The sequence below is a fragment of the Elgaria multicarinata genome, chromosome 21 (assembly GCF_023053635.1).
Source record: "Elgaria multicarinata webbii isolate HBS135686 ecotype San Diego chromosome 21, rElgMul1.1.pri, whole genome shotgun sequence".
Classification (NCBI taxonomy): domain Eukaryota; kingdom Metazoa; phylum Chordata; class Lepidosauria; order Squamata; family Anguidae; genus Elgaria; species Elgaria multicarinata.
The window spans coordinates 12431616-12452098 of NC_086191.1; the positions used below are offsets into that span (position 1 = coordinate 12431616).

The following is a 20483-nucleotide window of genomic DNA, read 5'->3' on the forward strand; positions in this document are numbered from 1 at the left end:
AAGGAACACCGACTCTTCATTTACCTTGGGATAGCAGCCCTCAACCATCCCCTGATTGCCACCTTCGTTCCAGAGGTGAAACAGAGCCTGCAAAGGCAAAGATTCATCAGAGAGTCTAGACCTGTCCCTAGCACAAACAGAAGGCTTTCGAGCGAACCTTTCTTTCATCCTGGCTTGGGTGCTGAGTGGGGGGGCATGGGGAGAGAGACCGAGACCGAGAGAGTAGAATACACACCGTAGAAAAGAACGCGTCTCCCATCAGCCGGAAGGAAGCGAGCGCGCGCGTCCTCGGATATTGCTGTCGTGTTCCACTTTAAAGGAAGGGGGAGCAGCACTCTGGTTCAAAGCCAAGCCCCGATGTGTGCATCGCTGCGTCGGGAGCAGAACGCGCAGAAAAGACACCCGCGTGCTCCCGTCACACACCCGGCAAGTGCGCACGCGTGCAGTGTGCGAGGGCATGCGCAACAGAGCGCAAGACGTTAGCGACCATAAAAAGTTGCCGTCACGGGCGGGCCACTGAGGGAGGCCGGGCCGGAGGGGGCGGGGATGCACTTGCACCTGGACAATCATCCACCTCTCCCTCAGGGCCACATTAGGAAAAAATAAAATAAATTAGAATTTAAATAATAAATAAATAAATAAATGCCGGTTTGCTCAAGCCAGGCCGTAGCACCCAGTAGCACGAACAGTTAGTTAGCTTATTTTTCACCAATGTGGGACCCTTTGAGCACTCTGTATTTTTACGAAGGACCAGTTTGTTCATTACTTTTATAAAAATAAATAAATCGGGCCATGGTTTGGGACAGCAGGGGTGGATATAAGCCATCCCATGCCTGCTCTAAATTAAATCAGTTTAGGGCACAATCCCATGCATAACGAGACAAACAAGAACTACAATTCCCAGCATGCCCCAGACAGCCGGCTGGGACATGCTGGGTGTTGTAAGGCTTGTTTCTCTCTAAATATGCATGGGATTGTATGGAAGCATTATGACTACCATGGGATTCAAAAAGAAGGAATCTTGCTCCTCAAACTGAGCTCACAACCTGGAACTGAAGATCTCAAGGAAATCTGCAACAGAACCTGACTAGTTTGGATTTTTATGAATCCATCCCATTGATTCCATTACAGACCAGCTTTCCTCCCGTTGGGCATGCACTTTCATCATAGTAAAATAGACAAAAATGTAAAAACAATGGCCAAAAATGCACATTTCCCCCCCCCTGCTGCCACCCCATAGGCTGAAACCTAAAAATGCACATTTGGGGGGGGGGGGATTTGTGCATTTTTGCACAGGTGAATTTGCGCAAATTTGCACTTGTGAAAATACAAAAACTACCATTTTTCTTTGACGCCAGTGATAGGCGGATGACGGGATGAAAGGCAAAACGGAGACAGGACAGATTTTACGCAATCCATACATCCCTATGGAACCCAACTGATCTTTGTGAGAAATCAACATGGTGGTGCGTGGTGTGGTTCGGGGCAGGGGACGGAGTGGGGAGAGGCTTCCGGTCTGAGCATCATGCGCCTAAGAACAAATGTGGTGAACGTCCCAGAACCATTTGAAAGAAAACACCAGACTAGATGACACTCACGGTCCGATCCTGCATGGCAGGGCCAACCCAAGGTATTTCATTGCCTGAGGCCAAGGACAAGATGGCGGCACCCCCTCCCATTCCAGATGAATGCTTCCACACTGGTGATTGGAAAGCATCTACCACTAGCCTAGGGGGCAAAGGCCAGACCACATGGCACACAGTTCCATCCTTCAACATCTCACTGCTCTCTACACCGTCTGCCGCCTCACTCTGCCTCATCACAGGGCCGGCCCTGCTGCAGGGCAGCCTTTATCTTCTTACACTCCTCTTCCTCCGTTCCAATCCTCCCCCTCCCATTACTTCAGTAACAATAATAATAATAATAATAACAACCCACCACTGTGAACTGAGCCCCCAAACTAATACACACCCAAAACAACGGCTTTGCCTTCACAATCCTGGGATTGGCTTATTAGGTAAGAACATCTCGGATTCTTGGTATTTGCCTTCCGCTTACCGTGCCTTTGTAGGGGATGTGTTTGTGTGTGCGTTTGTGTGTGTTTTGCTTAGAAAAAAGCTTTTCTCCCTATCCACGCAGGCTAGAAGCTTTGCAGGGAAAAACAATGTTCTTACAATGGGCTTTAAAGCAAACAGCCAAGGGAGAACCAATAATAACAACAATTTTTTCCCTGTTTTTTTTTTTTTTTTTTTTAAACAAAACTGAGAAGCAGCAGGCCTCATTTTCCCAAACTAAGCAGTTTCTTTCGCCCTGCTGTTCCACTGTTGGATCCATCTTCCTTTGCGACGGGGGCTGTTATCCGTGAAACGGAGCCTCGCTCCGCTGGAGTGTCACCGGCTCCAATTCCCTTTAGCCAGCCACCCCCGGTTTTATAACCAAAGACGCGAATCTCCACCCCTTCGCTTGCGCGTCGCCTCCGCTGAGAAACTGCAGATATTGATGCATGCAAACAACAGCACCAAGGGAGAGAAGATGTCTGCATCAGTCTGGGGCAGAAGAGACCCTGGCAATGCAAGTTCACGGCCTTTGGAGTGCCGTGGATGAAAATAGAGGCAGCGTTGTGTACCTGAAACAATTCTCACACCAAAGGCCACCGCCTGAGTCCCTTCTGTGGACCTGGCCAAGGTATTTTGCTGTATGAGGCAGAGAAGCAAATGTCCCCACCCACCGCCACCCCAATTCAAAGGGTAGCCAAATTATATTGTCTTCCCAGGGAGAGAATCCCACAAATGCCCGTCACTTGCCACAAGGAAGACCATCATCATCATTATCATCATCATCATCATCATCATCATCATCATCATCATCATCATCATGCAACCCAATGAATTCCAAAGCTGAGCTCGGACCAGAAGAATAGATTCTAGGTTAAGCACAGGTGAGCTCCAATTTCTCTAAAACCGGGCAATGGTCATTCAAGGTGGTATCGATGCAGAGAAGGGAGGGGAAACATTGAGTAGTATTGATGGAAGACATTGAGACCTGAGCTATTGCTAATCTGAATAGCCCCACCCCTAAATTTGCATGGATCCACCCACATTGTTCCATAGAATAGTACAGTTGGAAGGGGCCTCTAAGGCCATCGAGTCCAACCCCCCGCTCAATGCAGGAATCCACCTTAAAGCATTCCTGACAGATGGTTGTCTAGCTGCCTCTTGAAGGCCTCTCAGGTGGGAGAGCCCACAACCTCCCTAGGTAACGGGTTCCATTGTCGTACTGCTCTAACAGTCAGGAAGTTTTTCCTGATGTCCAGCCGGAATCTGGCTTCCTGTAACTTGAGCCCGTTATTCCGTGTCCTGCACTCTGGGAGGATCGAGAAGAGATCCTGGCCCTCCTCTGTGTGACAACCTTTCTTGGTGTGATGCTATGATGTGGTGGAATCCTGGGCTTCAAGAAGACAATAAGGGAGTCTACTGGAGAAGATGGATAGATATAGAGATGGAGTTTTGATATTTCAAATGTCATCAGATGCCAAGGCAGATATGAAGTATTTAGTGAATATTGAATGAATATCAAGTTAAAATTGGAAATAAAATTAGGGCCGGGTGGGTGGATTAAATCTCCCACAGAATGTAACCCACAACTCCAAAACTGACGTCCACATGTTATATTTTTTAAGTTATAGGATGACAGACCAGGAAACACCGTTGACTCACAGCTTTCCACGCTCAACGGATAAAACGGCCAATAAATCTTTGTAGGTTTGCAATTTAACGGCTTGTCTCTTAGGGACAATCTCGTCCCGGTGTTTGAACGATATGTCAAAACAGAGAGAATCCTGGCGTGCGCTGTGTCTTCCTTTCCGGCAAGAGATTATATATTTCAGAGAGTCCAACTTTCCTTGGACGGTCATTTCCTCATGGGTTTATTTGTGAGGATCGGAAAGGCAGGCGGGTTCAGTACACAGGCCTGGACTCTTTGGAGAAAGTGTGTGTCTGTGTGTGTGTTGTGGGGGGAAATAAAAGTGTTATAATAAAAAATAAGCCTGGGCAAGCATGGCTGAAGTCACGGATGGGGAACCTTTGCTTTGTCAAGGGTTGCAGTTCCTCATGGATCCTCTTTTCAGGGCCTGCACACTGGGATAGGAGAAGCTAGAGTTGCTATATTCTGAATCCACAAAACCAGGGCAATTTTGGGAGATGGGGCTAGGATAAATTTTTTTAAAAAAACTCAGCAATATATAAAGCCCAATTTTTGCAAAGCCCAATTTTTCAATTAAAACAACAACAACCGAAAAACCAGACATCTTAAATTCACTGCCACTTACTTCCAAGTAACAGATTCGAGGCTTGCAACCCAAATCCAAGGAGGTGGATTTTTGAAGGGTGATTTTTTGGGGAGTGACTTTTCTTTTAGAATCATAGAATCATAGAATAGCAGAGTTGGAAGGGGCCTGCAAGGCCATCGAGTCCAACCCCCTGCTCAATGCAGGAATCCAACCTAAAGCATCCCTGACAGATGGTTGTCCAGCAGCCTCTTGAAGGCCTCTAGTGTGGGAGAGCCCACAACCTCCCTAGGTAACTGATTCCATTGCCATACTGCTCTAACAGTCAGGAAGTTTTTCCTGATGTCCAGCCGGAATCTGGCTTCCTTTAACTTGAGCCCGTTATTCCGTGTCCTGCACTCTGGGAGGATCGAGAAGAGATCCTGGCCCTCCTCTGTGTGACAACCTTTCAAGTATTTGAAGAGTGCTATCATGTCTCCCCTCAATCTTCTCTTCTCCAGGCTAAACATGCCCAGTTCTTTCAGTCTCTCCTCATAGGGCTTTGTTTCATAGGGCTTTGTTTTCTTTCTCCCCTCTCTCCTTTCCTCTCCTTCACCCCCTCTTCCCCCACTCGCTCCCTCCCTCCCTCCTGTCCCCCACAAAACTCTTTCTTCCCCCACAAATATCCCAGCAGCTCCGCCCCGCGCTTACCCTAAAGGTCTGACCACAACCAGCCAAGCCCACCAAACTCCTTTGCATTGCACGGGACTCAGGTAGCCGGAGGAGAGCACGTGCCCCTTTCCTTGCTGTTGTTCCTCTTCTATGCATCTGCAGGCGCAATAAGTTGAGTCACGGTGACTGACTCAGATGAGCCTGTGGAGGAGCGGTGATGCTCTGGAAAAGGCGCCATATTGATCAATCTTTTTCTCTGCCACCGCCGCTCCACTGAGCAGGCTCAAGGCACCATTTTGGAGGTCAGAATATCTCCGGCCAGCTGGACCAGGAATCCGGGATTCTTGCCCAGCCGGTCGGGACATATCAGAATCTCCTGGAAATCGGTAGATTCCTGGTTTTCCGGGACATATGGCAACCCTAGGTAGAGCCAAAGTCGCAAGTGGGAGGAGCCAGAAACCAAAGAGGGTGGGGCCACTTACTCCTCTCTCTGTTTCTGCCACTCCTCCTTGGTCTCTTTCTCAAAACCGTTTCTCTCTCTCTTCCTCCCTGCCCATTGGGCAGCTGCAAATGGACGGATGACTCTGGCCAGAGGTGGGAAATGGTGGCATCCAGAGAACTTTCGAAAGCCAACAGCTTCCTGCAACTAGCCCAAGCGCCTGCCTTGTCCTTTGTGATGTCAACTGAAATTCAACCAAGTACCGCTTCCCTCCGGGTGTCTGCTAAACAATAAATCTAGACAGTGATGAAAAGATGTGGGGGGAAAAGACCATTTCCCAACTTTCCCACTGATGGTTAGGCTAGTTTTGTTTTTCGGAAATATTGCGATGTCCTATTCATAAAACAGGAGCTGCCTCGTGGTCCTCAAAGATGGGTTATAAATAATAAGTTATAAAATAAGCACACTGGAAATGGATTGCTGAAGTTTATTCCCGCTGGTGTCACGCCGGTTGGGGAATTGGGATCTCTTTCTTGGCAAGGGGAGGAACCAACGAGTTCCAAAAAAGCCTACATGTTAGGAAGAACCATGGTCCTAGCCGGTTAGACCAGAGCTCGCTCAGGAGGAACTGTCTAACCGGTTTCTTTTCATCTTTTCGGCTTTGAAAAGAAACAGGGGACAAAAGCAGGCTTGGGTAGCACAGCTTGAGTCAAAGTTTGTTAAAAAAGAAGAAGACGTCTTTCTCTTTGTTTCAGCAAAAAGCCGTTTGCCACCCCTTACAAAGAGCTGTCCTACACCAGCCTCTGAGTTGCCAAGGCAAGGCCTCTGAAGCTACAGCACACATCCGCACACGCCTGGTTTAACAGTTATGTGGGCGGCTGGCGTATCCAGAGGGTTCAGCTGACGTTGAAATATACCAAGTTTACCTGTTGCAAGAACAGAAACTGTGGGTTCTTAGTCACTGGGGGCGTGGGGTGGGTAGGCACGGGGAGAGCGAGAGGTGGGAAAGTGAAGTCATTAGTTCTCTGCCAGTTCAAAAAAAAGAAAAGGCGACGGCTCTCCCCGCGCAGCGTTCAACGCCGGGCTGGCGTGGGGAAGCGGAAGGTTTTGTTAACATGTGATTTGGCAAGAAAAGCTTCAAAGGGCAAGTAATTGTTCCGTGCTGAAAGAGACAACAAGGTTTTTAAAAGTGTGGTTAACCCTGCTGAGCTGGAGGCATCACCTCTAATTAGTGCTACAAGAGAGCGCCATCACTCACTCCACACACAGACACACACACAGAGGGAATTCTCTCTGTCACCAATGCACACGCATAGACAAATGCACACACATGGAAAGCCCTGTCAATTTCTCTCCTAGGGTCCCGAAGCCCAGTGAACTCGCTCCCCGAGAACATAGCTCAGCTCAACCCAAATCGACCTAGCCCCATTTTGAGGGTCCAGGTTGCCTACCGACGGTCAAAGGGAGACCTCTTGCGATGGCTATTTGTAAATTAGCCATGTAAATTAGCATATGGAAATTTTATGCAAACTGGTGCCCTCTTTTGACCACCTTTTTGGGTGGGGGGGTGGGGTGTAAGTAGCCATGCTAGGTCTTTCGGGAGGCCTCTGTCCGGACACTGTGAGAAAGAGGTTGCTAGGCTAAGCAGAACCTAGAGTCAAAATGCAAAGCACACCCCCTTTGAAAGCCATCTAAGATAATAAGAAATTCAGAAGAGCCCTGTTGGATCAGACCAAGGGCCCATCTAATCCAATCTTCTGTTCAGACAGTGGACAACCAGCTGTTGACCAGGGACTCACGAGCAGAACATGGTGCATTAGCACCCTCCTGCCCATGTTTCTCAGCAGTGGTTCAACAGCACCTTCCCACCCATGTTCCTCAACAACTGGTGTATATAGACTCCTGCCTTTGATACTGGAGGTAATAGCTATCACCACATCTTGTAGCCATGAGTTCCATAAGACGATTATGCATTCTATGAAGAAGTACTTCCTTTTGTCTATCCTGAACCCAACATGGAATTGGATGGATACAGAGCTTCATGGACACACACATGAACCCACGCGGAGCGAGACACACAGACACTCACAATCTAAGAGAGTTGTGTGGCTCACATTTACTGGAAGTGTTGCCTTTCCCAGATGTGTAGGCAAGGCTTGCTGTGATGGTTGTGCAGTGAGAGAGGTGAAGTCCTCTGCATACACTCAGAGGAACGTTTCCCCAGCTGACTGAGCATTTGCCTCTCTAATCATAAGAGAAACCTGGATGAACAACCTCGTCAAGACGCTACACCACAAACCAGAACAGCACATTTTGCTCCATATTGGAGGTGGGATCCCTACTAGGCAGCAAAAGGGCCAACCTAGGAGTGAAGGAGGCTGCCATAGGGGACATTGTTATCTGTGTTTCATTGCACTAAAGGCTTTAAAAAAGAAAAGATAGTTTTAAACTCAAAGAGCTAAGGCAGACGGTTTCACCTTTCCATCCTAGATTCCATGTTAAGCGCAAAGCCGGGCCCTCCACAGCAAGTCCACCATTTTCGTGGCAAGAATAACTACCCCCACAATCCCACATTTGCTTCATCTCAAAATCTGTCAACTTTCTGGTCCTCACTGAGGTCTTTCAGAAAAGCTCAGAAGTCGTGGCAGCCATTGCACGGCTTTAAAAACAACAAGAACACGAGGAAGGCTTTTGTGACGAAAGGCAAAGAGGACGAACAAACCCTACAAAATTGTGGTTTTTTTCCCAAACGGCAAAGAATTATACAAAGGTCGTGATTTTCTGGGTAACGCTGCCTGGCAACCCTATAAAAGATTGGGCTCCAACTCACGCGGGTATTCCTGATGGCAGCCAGGCGCGAATTTACCTTTCCAGAACGCCGTTGAGATGCCTACAGATGGGGCATGCGAATAGTTCACAAAGGTCTCCAAGAGAAACCACCATTCCCTGTTACTCCTTAGGATCCGGGTGAAATCAATGGTGTCTGCCTAGTCAAATGAATTGGACAGGGACTGAAAGCCCTGCTTCTGTGTGTGTATTGGGGAGGAGGTAGGTCACCCCCATGCTCTAGTTCAGCAGCGAACGGTAGGGATTTAGAGTTGTGAATGCCCCCATCTAAGAATCCAGCTTGCACCGCCTGGCCTGCCGTTGGCCAACCAAATGGACCCTGTCCTTGCTTCAACAGGCGCCTCCCACCCCAGAAGGCCGCGCTCTACCTCTAGCCCATGGAAGACACAGGAGGGTAGATTATACCCCTTTGCACTGAGAATTTGCAGCTCCAAACTGAGAGGAGTCTCTGGTGTCGGCCGTCTCTGACATCGGGCCCCCTGAAGCACCTGGGTCTACCATCCTCATAGCTGGGAAGCTCAAAGGACATCAGGGTGGTACTAAACCACTCTTCTCCCTTTTTGGGATGGGGCATGGGTTTGGGTAGGGACTGGAACCGGGTAGCTGGCGCCCCTTGGTAAACGTACCACACAACGACATTCTCCTCTCAAACAAGTAGACTCAACTGGAGAAACGAAACTGCTTCGAAGGATAAAATCAACACGTTTTTACATCCCCGCCGTTACCTGCATTCCCCACGAAGGGGCACCAAACCTTCCAAACCGAGCAAAGACCCGAAGGAATTAGAAATGATGTGAAGCATGTCTCAGTTAGCATCCTTCACTCTTTCAGGGTTTTTTTGGTTTTGGTTTTTGCGGGGAGAGACTTTCTTCGGTTCTCCCCAAATCCTGAATCCAACATTGGTGCCAATCCCATGTTGGACTGCAGAGATGGACACAGAGTCACTTCACTGGAAGTCACCACCGTATCTCTTGGTTCGGAAGCTAATGGCAAGGTTTCCCTGTGTTTTCTACCTGGTCTTTGCTTTCCACAATCTCACAGATAAAAGTTGGGACAGATTTAAGGATTTCTGGAGCTCACCTCCCATCATTGGAGGTCCCCTGTCCTTGCTTTCTCCCTCTCCCCCCCCCAACATGTTGATTTTATCCTTCAGGTCAAAACCCAAAAGCAGAGCGACTCTAAAGGAAGGCAAAGGTACACCAACCAAACCCCAGAAACTCCCACACCACCCGTCCCCATCAAGACATTCCAAACAGAAGGCAACGAGAACAGAGATTTAAAAACAAAAGGAAAGCAAAAGTCCAAAACAGAGCACACCATTCAAAAGAAGAAAGGAAGGGGCGGAAGAGAGGGGGAATCAGCCTTGGAAGGAGCCAAGGGAACCGGGGTGGGGGGGAGGGAGGGCAGGAAGGACAAGAGAAAAGGAGAGGAGAGGAGAGGAAAGGAAGAACGGTATCGTCACTCACTCTCCAGCTCTGTGTGTTTAGTGCTAGAATGGCAGCCGCAGATATGTAGGTACAAGCAAGCAGGAACAGGGGTTCGTTTCGTTTTTGTTTTTGAGGGGTTCTCAACGTTCGGGTGTTTGTTTGTTTGTTTCCGTTTAGTAACAATGTTTTATACAAGTTCAAAGAAGCGTTGTGAGCCAAGCTGATTCTCTCTCTCTCTCTCTCCCTCTCCTCTCTTTCTCTCCTCCCTCTCCTTCTGTGTCCGTCACTGATCTCGGCTCTCCACCATCGTCCTGTGACTGTTCCGTCCACACCTTCCTGGGTGCGAGAGAAATTCCAGAGACGTATTGGTTGGGTGGGTTCCGTTGTCGTTCAGTTGAGGTTGGGTTCCGATTCGCCGCTTTCTCCTCCTCCTCCTCCTCCTCCTCCTCCTCCTCCTCCCCCCTGCTGCCCTGCCGCCACGCCCCACCCTTCCCCCGCTTAGATGAAATACTCCTTCTTGTCATCCCCACCGGATTGACCTCCCTCGGCATTGATGATGGCCGTGTCTGCGTCGGGGGCGTCATCTGAGCCTTTGGCCTCATGGGTCAGGTAGGTGCCTGCATGGGGACAAAAGTGGAAGGGAGCTACAAGAGGAATCGTTGGGCTTAGAGAGAGGCCAGAAAACGGGACGAAGGTTTCTGCAAGGCTGCGTTAACAGGACGACTAAGGGGAAGGGGCTGTAGCCCCATGGCTCACATAGAGAAGATCAGAGGTTCACGCCCCAGTGTCTCCAGCTAAGGGCTCACAAGCAGTAAGGCCAGGGACACTTGCAAGCCACTTCCAGTTGAAATTCTGGTCGAGGTGCAGGCTGGCATCAAAGGTGGGCATGCTTGGGCACCTGCCAAGGGCTCACACCTGAGTAAGGGACCACTGACAACAACCCCCTGGAGTTGCCCCTCCTCGTCTTCACCAATGCCACTGCTTGACAACTTCCCTCTCACTCTGCCCCAGGAGGATGAGCAACAGATGCTGTGGCCTCCTTGCACCCTGGCTGTCCGCCTGTCCAGCAAGTAAGTGGTGGCCAGGATGAGAAAGCGAAGGAGGAGCCAGGGCATCTGGCGACCACGGTGGTGAGAAGAGGGAGGAGACCCTATCAGGGTGCCTTGCCCAAGGGCTTTTCAAAGCCTGGGCCTAGCATTGTCAGGGTAGACCAACGGCCTCAGTCCAAGGCAAGCAACCCATTGGGAGCAGCTGTACTTCTCGAGAAGGGCTTCCTTGCGCAGTAGTAGAGCGTCCTATGGAATAGTCGCCCAGTTCAATCCCTGACAAAACAGCAGCCGCGGTGTGGGATGGGAGCCATGGTTAAGGTCTGAGGAAGACCTCTCTTTGCTTTAGTCCAATCGAAATAAGCAAACCATTGATCTGACCCAGTCTAAGGTAACGTCAGGTGTTCTAAGTGGCCCGTCAATAGTGGTGAAAGAGAGTTCCATTCGGTTCCCCAGGACTCATCCTAGACTCCCACCCACACTTTGAGTCAATTAGATCAGGTGGAGGAAGAAGCAGCTTGCCATAGTAAATCCTAACTCCATTCACCCACCCACTCACCCCATATGTAAACAGACATGTATAACTCTTACTTTGCCCTATAAAACTCAAAGGACATAATATTGTGAATCAGTTATAAGAGGAACAAAGCAAGAGGAGGTACCTATTGCCCTATGCAATAAAACCTCCATTCCGGTAATAGCTTGGGAGGGCCTGCGGAAGGGCCTGGAATATGTAGGCTCTGATTTGTCTGTTTGTGATGTCATCAGGTGGCTGAACCTGACTTGTCTATATGGTGCAGCAACATCAGTATGCTAGCGACGTGGTCCCTGATTGGTTGCGCCATATTGCCAGCGAGAACAGTAACCCTGATAGGTTGGCTGGCTTGTTTGGCTTTAAGTGGGGTTGAATTTAGATAAGGGAAGAAGGAGCCAATGGTGAGTAGGACCAAACATGCATGCATGCAACAGGTAAACATGTTAGTGATCACTTGAAGAATATTTCATCACCCACAACCGCCCACCCAAAGAATCCACGCCACCCCGCGCAGATTTTCACAGAATCTACCTTTGTGCCGGATCAGGTAGTGTCCGAGAACAATGAGCAGAATAAGGAGCAGGAAAACTATGACGGCGACCACTCCACCAATGATGGCGTGGTAGGTTCCTTTATCACGTGGCACTCGACTTGATTCTATCCAGGAGAAAAGAGGATGGAGGGGGTTAGCCAACCAGCATCCAGGCAAATCCCACAGATCTTTTTGTATAGGTTTCCCTTCAATATCATAGCCTTTTCTAGGCTCTACAGAGCAGGAGAGAAAACAGTCAAGGAGGAAGAGGGAAGCCAAGTTACGTGGGGGCTGATGGCTGAAGCTCCTATTCCATAGTTGTGCCTGGATTGTAATAAATTATCTTTCCACATATCGATCTATTTCATAGTAGCCTCTGGGACGGGTGTGTGTGTTCAGCTTTGGAGAGTGATTTCTGGGCCATGACATTTAATCAGTGGCTCAATCAACTCAAGTGGACTCATACAATTAATTCACAAACCAGGGGTGTCATCAAGATGAGCTGCTCTCCCCTGCTAAATGCCCCATACCTAGGGTGACCCTATGGAAAGGAGGACAGGGCTCCTTATCTTTAACAGTGGTATTGCAAAGGGAATTTCAGCAGGTGTCCTTTGTACGCACGCAGCACCTGGTGAAGTTCCCTCTTCATCACAACAGTTCAAGCTGCACGAGCCTTGCCCTCTTTTGCATCTGGTCAAGAAGGTAGGGCTCCTGCAGCTTGAACTGTTGTGATGCAGAGGGAATTTCACCAGGTGCTGCAGGCGTACAAAGGACACCTGCAGAAATCCCCTTTTCAATACCACTGTTAAAGAGACAGGAGCCCTGTCCTCCTTTCCATAGGGTCACCCTGACCCTACCAACAGCTTGTTTCCCAACACCCAAGGAAAAGCTGCTGAGCTCCATCAACATAGCAATGGTAGTAGCAACTCCAACAAGTGCATATGAAGTTTGGCCTCTGGGGGAATCCAAAATACCTATAAAGGAAGAAACAACATATCCGAGCCATTGCAGCAACAATCCGCTTGCAGAATATTGTTCTTAAAACGGCTCTCTAGAGGGATTCTTCCAGTGTTTGCCATGCAGCCCTTCATTTACTGATTTGGATGAATTAATGAGCGCTGAGCCTGAGATTTTCTCACCACTTTTGCTCGTGAAAATAGAGGAGGGGTGTTGGGCAAATAGGGAGGAGAACGCATCTATCTATCTATCTATCTATCTATCTATCTATCTATCTATCCATCTATCTTAGGGAGGAATCTAGCAATGTTCTGGGTTTCCCCCCGCACATACACATACACACTATTATTATTATTATTATTATTATTATTATTATTATTATTATTTATAAAGTGCCATCAATTTTCATGGCGCTGTACAGAATAAAACGAAACAAGACAATCAGCCATATGGCTTACAATCTAAAATCACCGTAACAGACAGGGCAGGGAGGGGAAAAACCAATAGGCGTAGGGGACATTAAAACTAAATATAGACTATTATGACCACGCTACGGTTAAAAAGCTTTCGAGAAAAGAAATGTTTTCAAGCGAGATTTCAAAACAGAAATTGACGTCGTGGTCCGCACATACACTGGAAGAGAATTCCAGGCATAGGGGGCAGAGAGCGAGAACGGGCGAAGGCGAGAGAGAGATGTGGAAACTCTTGGGCAGGTAAGAGACACGGTGTTATTAGAGTGGAGGGCGCGTGCAGGGCGATGGAGTGAAATAAGGGACGATAGGGAGGGCGGAGCCAGGTCATGACAGGCTTTAAAAGTAAGAAGATTTTATAAGAGAGAGGAAGCCAGTGGAGGGATTTTAGAAGCGGGGTGACATGATCAAAACGACGGGGGAAAAATCATAGCAGCTCTGGTATAGGTGCAGCGGTATATCAGCAATCGTCTGAAAAAGGCACATGGAAAATGCTCCTTTGGAAAATGCACAGAGACTTGAAACTTTACGCGATTCGGAAAGAATGGGTGCATTTCAAAGAGAGGCACAATAATACAGACAAATTTCAGGCAGAAAGAAACAGAGGTGGAGGTGGGGGTGGGGGAAACCAGAGCTTGGAATCTGATGTGGACGCAAGACAGAATGAGATCCGGGGTGCAATTGGGCGAACAGAGACAAGCGTGAGTTTTGCTTGAATGCTCATTCTGTCTCACATGCTGTCAAATTGCTGGGAGTAGGGGGAGGTCCTCATTGGGGAAAGTGTTCCATAATTGGGGGCCATGCCCGAGAAGGCCGTCTCTCTTGTTCCCATCTGCTGAACCTCCCATGCAAGTGGGCCTCAGGGGACCATTGGAGCATTCAGGTAGGTTCATACAGGGAGAGGTGCTCCATCAGGTCGTGTGGTCCTGAGCTGTGAGAGGCCACAATTGGTGTTCAGTGGTTTGATGACCTTGTGCACAAGGGTGGGGTCTTCAAGAATGAGCTTTGAGGAAGAATGTGTAGGACATCAACAAGCTCATGCATCACGTATTAGCCCATCCCTAGGAGGCTTGATCCACCTGAACAGAGACATGGCATTTCAGATGTGAGCAAGGGCAATATGTCAGAGACGGGCAGTGAGTCCACTGCACAGAGTCTGCTATATAATCAGTGTGGGAGAGATCGACAGAGAGGTGAGAGAGATAGAAGTCCAAGTTGTGGAGACCAATGAGGACCAAGACAGGCTTCCCCCCCCCTTGGGGATTGGGACACCGACAGAGCTAGGTTTATTGAAGGGGGCAATGTGTCAGCTTTGTCCTCCGTGATGGTGGAAGCTCCCTACATGATGTTAGAACAGGGATGTTGAAATACTTTCCTCCTGGGGATCGAGTTTCATTTGGGAGAAGCTATCAAGGTCTGCGTTCCAGGGGTGGGCAGGACCAAAGACAAACAAGGGTGGAACCAAATCAATCATTTATTTTAGCTTCAAGTTCTTCCTGGCTTAGAAGAGGCTGGTCGGCCACAGTGTGGTCAGAATGCTGGACTAGATGGACCCTTGGTCTGATCCAGCAGGGCTCTTCTTAAGATCTCATGGGATCCGCCCAAGATGATCAGCAAAGCTGAGATACTTGAGAACTGTGTGTCCATACTGACAGGTGTTGCTACCTCAAGAGAACACTGCTGATATGAAAACATCTCACCCTTGATAGAGTGGGGAAACCAACCAACTCAGAAGCACCCAAAACAGGAAGTCCTCCACCCAGAAGAGGGCGCTGTGAAAGCAATGCTTACCATTAACAGCCAGGTTGTACTTCGCTATGGAACGGCCCATAATGTTTGTGGCGTAGCAGATATAGGTCCCACTGTCACTTTTGTTCAAATTGGGGAAAGAGAGGATGCTGTCCTGAGCTTCCGGCAGCGCTGTCTCTGCCCCCTCCTTCTCCCATTTGTATTCTTGAGGGCTGTGAGGGAGGGAAGAGAACAATTATTATTATTATTATTATTATTATTATTATTATTATTATTATTATTACTATTATTATTATTATTATTATTATTTCTCGCTCATGGCAGTTTTTCTAGACAGGCATGACGGGCTTTGCCAAGTCATGCTGTCTTTTACAGATTCAGGAATTCCCTGACAATTGAGCATGTTTTAATTATGACTGCTATCTGGATGTTGGTGTGGATGTATTTTGGTAGGGCCAGTTTCTGAAGGTTTTCTGTATAGTTTTTTGATGTGATGCCGGTGACTGATGTGACTAGCAGAATAATTGTGACCTTTTCCTGTTGCCATAGTTCTTTGACTTTCATGACTGGTAATGTATATTTTTCTCTCTTTTCCTCTTCCTTTTCAACAATGTTTTTGTCATTCGGTATTGCTATGTCGATGAGGTATGTGTTTTTTTTCTTTTTTTTCTATAGCCGTTATGTCTGGTCGGTTGCAAGGTATTGTTTTCTCAGTATGAATTGTGTCCCAGTATATTTTATGATCTGCATTTTTCATGATAGTTGTAGGTGAGTATGTATAGTATGGTGTAGGTTGTTTGACAAGGATTATTATTATTATTATTATTATTATTGCATTCATATTCTGCTTTCTCCCCTTCCTCTTACAAGGAAGGTTCTAGGCCAGTCCACTAGATCACATCGGCAGGCTCACATGCAGGACCTTTAAGGCCAATCTCAAAACCTGGGCAACATTCATGCAGTCAAAAGTAGTCTTACGAATAACCAGAACTCAAACCACGTAGGGCTTTCAAGGTCAACCCTGGCCCTTTAAATTGCCCCCCCCCCAAAATGAATAGGTAACCAATGCTACTGGTACAGTAGGCATTATATGCACCAACTACTTGGCCTCCACAACCATCCAAGAAGCTAAATCCATCTTGCAGATGGGCGAGACAGAATGAGAGATTGGGCAGAATTTCATTCCGTTTGCATTCTTAAGCTAACCAACCTAATTCACTCTTCCCGATCAGAATGCAATTCCCTTCAGCCTGCGCTCCACTCTGAATTTTGCAACGCAGCTGTCAAAATTCATACTGGGGACGAATTGTGTACAAGGCACATATTTTATGGGGAAACGCATACAAAAATGCAGATCTCGTGGGGAACCTGAGTGCAATTTTCGAGGCATGTCCTTTGGCACTTTTCCGATGGAACGGAAGCGATTTAGGAGGGGGCAGGTGCAAAACTGGCATGGACCAGAAATAGATGATCCGTGCATCTCCAGCCAGAAGGACCTGATCATGAGGGGTTATCCGAGACCAGTTGTGTCTTGAAGCAAAGAGAAGGTCTGTCGAAGGATAAAAGGGACTTACACTGGGTTTCCATCTCCATCACAGTGAAGCTCCAAGTTTTTCCCTTCTAGCGGATGTTCAGGCTTTGGTTGGATTTTAGCCGTCGGTTTGTCTGCAGAGAGAGAGAGAGAGAGAGAGGAGGAGAAGTCAGAGGAAGGGGAGGAAAGGATTGGAACAACCACAGCCATGAATAGCCTGAGGATCCATCTTCTTCAAAGTCCTAGCAAGGGGAGGACCCCATAGCTCAGTGGTAGAGCACTGAAGGTCCCAAGTTCGATCCTTGGCATGTCTGCATAGGGATGGAAAACATGCCTGTCTAAGACCCAGGAGAGTCGCTGTGAGTCAGTGTGGATAATGGGCTAAGGGATCTCACTTGCTATAAAGCCATTTCCGGCGTTCTTGTGGGATTCTGAGAGTTCTAGTCCAAATCAACCCATTAGTCATAGAATCATAGAATAGCAGAGATGGAAGGGGCCTACAAGGCCATCGAGTCCAACCCCCTGCTCAATGCAGGAATCCACCCTGAAGCATCCCTGACAGGTGGGTGTCCAGCTGCCTCTTGGAGGCCTCTAGGGTGGGAGAGCCCACCACCTCCCTAGGTAACTGATTCCATTGTCCAGAGCCATGAGGACCAGAACCTTACTTTCATTTTAGGGAAAGGGCCATAACTTGGTTGAAGAGCACCATCTTTTTCATGCTCGTCTGTCCTTGATTTGCCCTTGGGGTCGCTGTCCATTTGGCGTGAATGTGAAAGCTGGGTAACTTGCATTCATTCCCACCCCCCCAGACTAAAGAGTGGGGGACTGAAGGTGAAATCCCTATGCAGGTTGAGACAGAGAAAAGGCCTACCACTTATATCTAGATCTACATCTCAACCTAAAAGTAATAATCACAAGCATCAGTAACCATACATGAACCCAGTGGCCTGCCCCAGAACTCTAAAAAGTTTAAAAGTAAGAAGAAAGGATGCTATACCAAACCGCCCCATCTCCAGTTGGATTCTGGATGGTCATCTGGGATTCTTTGGATTGAGAGGTTCCTGGACTTTGCCCATCCCCACAATCCACACTGATGCGAAGGATGTACTCTCTCACAGAGCTACGGCCCGGGTTACTGGCATCATAAAGGAGATCCAACCTGTGTCTGTATAAAGCCCCCTGTCTCCCCTACCACACACACACACACACACACACACGTACAAAAAACTGAAATCTTCTGAGAGGTGGATTTGTCAGAGTTCCGCAAGGATGCATGATCAACAGTACAGGTGACCTCCACGCCATTGTCCTCCTTTTCGACAGTAAATTCGACCCGGCTGCGGACGGTGAATGTCTTCCCATTGGAATCTTCTGACACCTCCAAAGGCTCACCTGTAACAAGGGGTGGGACAAAGTAAGACATGTTTTGTGCCTATTAGGGAGCGTAGCAAGGTGAGAAAGGAGCATGGAGTTGCTTGGATCATCAAGATATGTCCTTCAGTGCTCTGGATCAGATGACAGAACATTTCATTGATTCATCCGGTTTGGTCGCCTGGAGGCAATTTCTGACTCACCACAGGCGATCAGCTACCTGCCTTTTTAACTGATTGACTGAGGAGTTCATCCAATAGTTTTCTAAAATCTCTTGGGGATGCAGTGCTCAAATTATTAGGAGGAGGGCTTCTGTCCTTCTTACCTTTTGTGACTTTAGCTATAGTTCTTTAAAAAGGGGGGGCTATAAGGGCCAATAATATGAATAAAATTAGGGGACATTCCTCCCCCCCTTACCTTTATCACCATAATTTGAACACTACAAGCAATTCCAGAGGCTGAAGATAAAAGTTGTAACATTTGTGAAGTGTCTGCATTTTACATTGCATATTATGATGTATTTGGTGGTTTTGTTGTGAACCGCCCAGAGAACTTCAGCTAGCAGGCGGTATAGAAATGTAATAAATTAATAAATAGGAATTGGAGCTAAGGTATAAAAACAAAAGAAAACCCTCCACATGGTAGCTTCAACCTCTTCCTAGCAACACCGAGGCCTTAGAAGAGGCATTTTATCCGTTCAGAATGGAGAAGAACTTGCATAAATACCAGGAAACAAACTCGTGACTTGGGGTTGTAGGAGGGGGGAAGGTACTGGGCCTTTGGGAATTGGTGTGGCCATATGTGGAACCACGGGGGATGGTTTGGAAATGCAGGCACGTATTGGGACTGCCGGTGAGCCCAGAGGTTCACCAGCTCTGAGCTAAACCGTGCCTCCATTTTCAGAGCCACCTAGGTTTTTAAGTATTGGATGTTTGGGGTGTGTGTGAAGAGGACCATGGCCTTCCTGCCTTGCTTGTTCGCTTCACAGCGACATTTGGCTGACCACTGTTGGAAACTGAGTACTGGGGAAGGAGGAACCTTCGGCTCTTAACTTGCCAATCTAATAAGGGAGACTGATTTCCACCACCTACCTGGCAGCACCTTCTCGCCCTTATGCCACCGGAGTTCAGCAGCTGGTTTGCTGCCCGAAGAGACACACGTCAGCTGGGCCACATCGCCTTCTTTAAGAGGATCCGTGTAGCCAGTGATCTGGGGTTTTTGGGGGATTCCTGAAATATGGAAAGAGAACGGCTGGCACTGAGGACTAGTGACTTGTTTGAAGAATTTACAGCTGCAGAGCAAACCCAGGGTGCTGGGGGTGGAGGACAAAGAGACTACAGTGACAGGCAGACTGAATTTTCAGAGATTTACCATTGGCCTTGCATTGGGTCTGATGGAAGTCCAAAACGTTTGCAGGGCACCAGATTAATGGAAGGCAGTTCTCTAACCACTACGTTATACTGTCTCCCAATTGGTAGAAACAGAAGGATGGATTAACAACAGTGGTAGTAACATTGACCAAGAGTTCCCAGTACTCCATTGGGTAGAACTAGTTGCTGACCCAGGAAGTAGGAACTGTCAAATATGTCCATTTTAGTTTCTCTCTGCTTCTCATTTTTCCAATCTTAAATTGGGTTCCTTTTGAACTTGGATAATTTTTCCACTCTTGCTTGGTTCATCTTAACCTTTGAGAATTTTTTCTTTGTTTTTTCAAAGTTCACATGCATTTTTATGTGTGCATTTTTGCCAAATGTGATAGCAAGGTTTGTAGGGGAACTCCTGTATTTTTGGACGGGAGTTCCCCTAATATACACATTCTGGGGGCATCCGTTTTTCAATTGGGGGGCTCCGTTGCAAAATTCGGAACCGTGCAAATTTCAAATGGCACGCGAGTTTCACTTCACAGAGTGGTTTGCAACAGCGACATTCGGAATGTTAAAATGCAAACCGGACGAATTTCTGCCCGGTCCCTATCAGGGATGACTCACCTAGCACAGTGACAATAGCCTTGGCAGTCCGCACCGGCATCGTGAATATGGAGCAGGTATATTCCCCTTCGTCTGTCAGGGTTGCATTGTCGATACTGATGGTCAGCTCATAGGGTGTTGACCTTTCCAGCTGGATTCGAAGATCTCGCAACGCTGGGGCAGAAAGGCAGGGTGAAAGTTACAAAAGTGAAGAGGCGAAATTGTACTAGTAGCCTTTCATAGCCATCATGGGAAGGATGCCAGATTTCCACCTCATGTTTTCAGCCCAACACATATCAATTTTCTAGTTCTCATGGTTGGCCTTTCCACTGCTGCTGACTTTGAAATTGGTTGCTACTTGTAGTTTGCTGTAATTTAACGTATGATCACCCCAGGAAGATCAGGGGTCTGGAAACAAAGCCCTGTGAAGAGAGACTGAAAGAACTGGGCATGTTTAACCTGGAGAAGAGAAGATTGAGGGGAGACATGAGAGCACTCTTCAAATACTTAAAAGGTGGTCACACAGAGGAGGGCCAGGATCTCTTCTCAATCATCCCAGAGTGCAGGACACGGGATAATGGGCTCAAGTGACAGGAAGCCAGATTCCGCCTGGACATCAGGAAAAACTTCCTGACTGTTAGAGCAGTACGACAATGGAACCAGTGACCTAGGGAGG

General features: G+C 47.9%; 1 protein-coding gene across 1 annotated transcript in view; it reads right to left on the bottom strand.

Annotated features, from left to right (window-relative positions):
* Positions 1-10124: 10124 nt before the first annotated feature.
* The window catches only part of CADM3 (cell adhesion molecule 3), an 81175-nt gene continuing 70816 nt past the window's right edge, over positions 10125-20483 (bottom strand). Inside the window, exons 3-9 of the mRNA XM_063146172.1 lie at positions 19829-19981; positions 18932-19069; positions 17691-17861; positions 16513-16603; positions 14981-15150; positions 11762-11887; positions 10125-10266 (exon numbers count right to left, since the gene is read on the bottom strand). Coding sequence (XP_063002242.1) covers positions 10148-10266; positions 11762-11887; positions 14981-15150; positions 16513-16603; positions 17691-17861; positions 18932-19069; positions 19829-19981 — 968 coding nt within the window. The 3' untranslated portion in view covers positions 10125-10147. The remainder of the gene's footprint in view (positions 10267-11761; positions 11888-14980; positions 15151-16512; positions 16604-17690; positions 17862-18931; positions 19070-19828; positions 19982-20483) is intronic.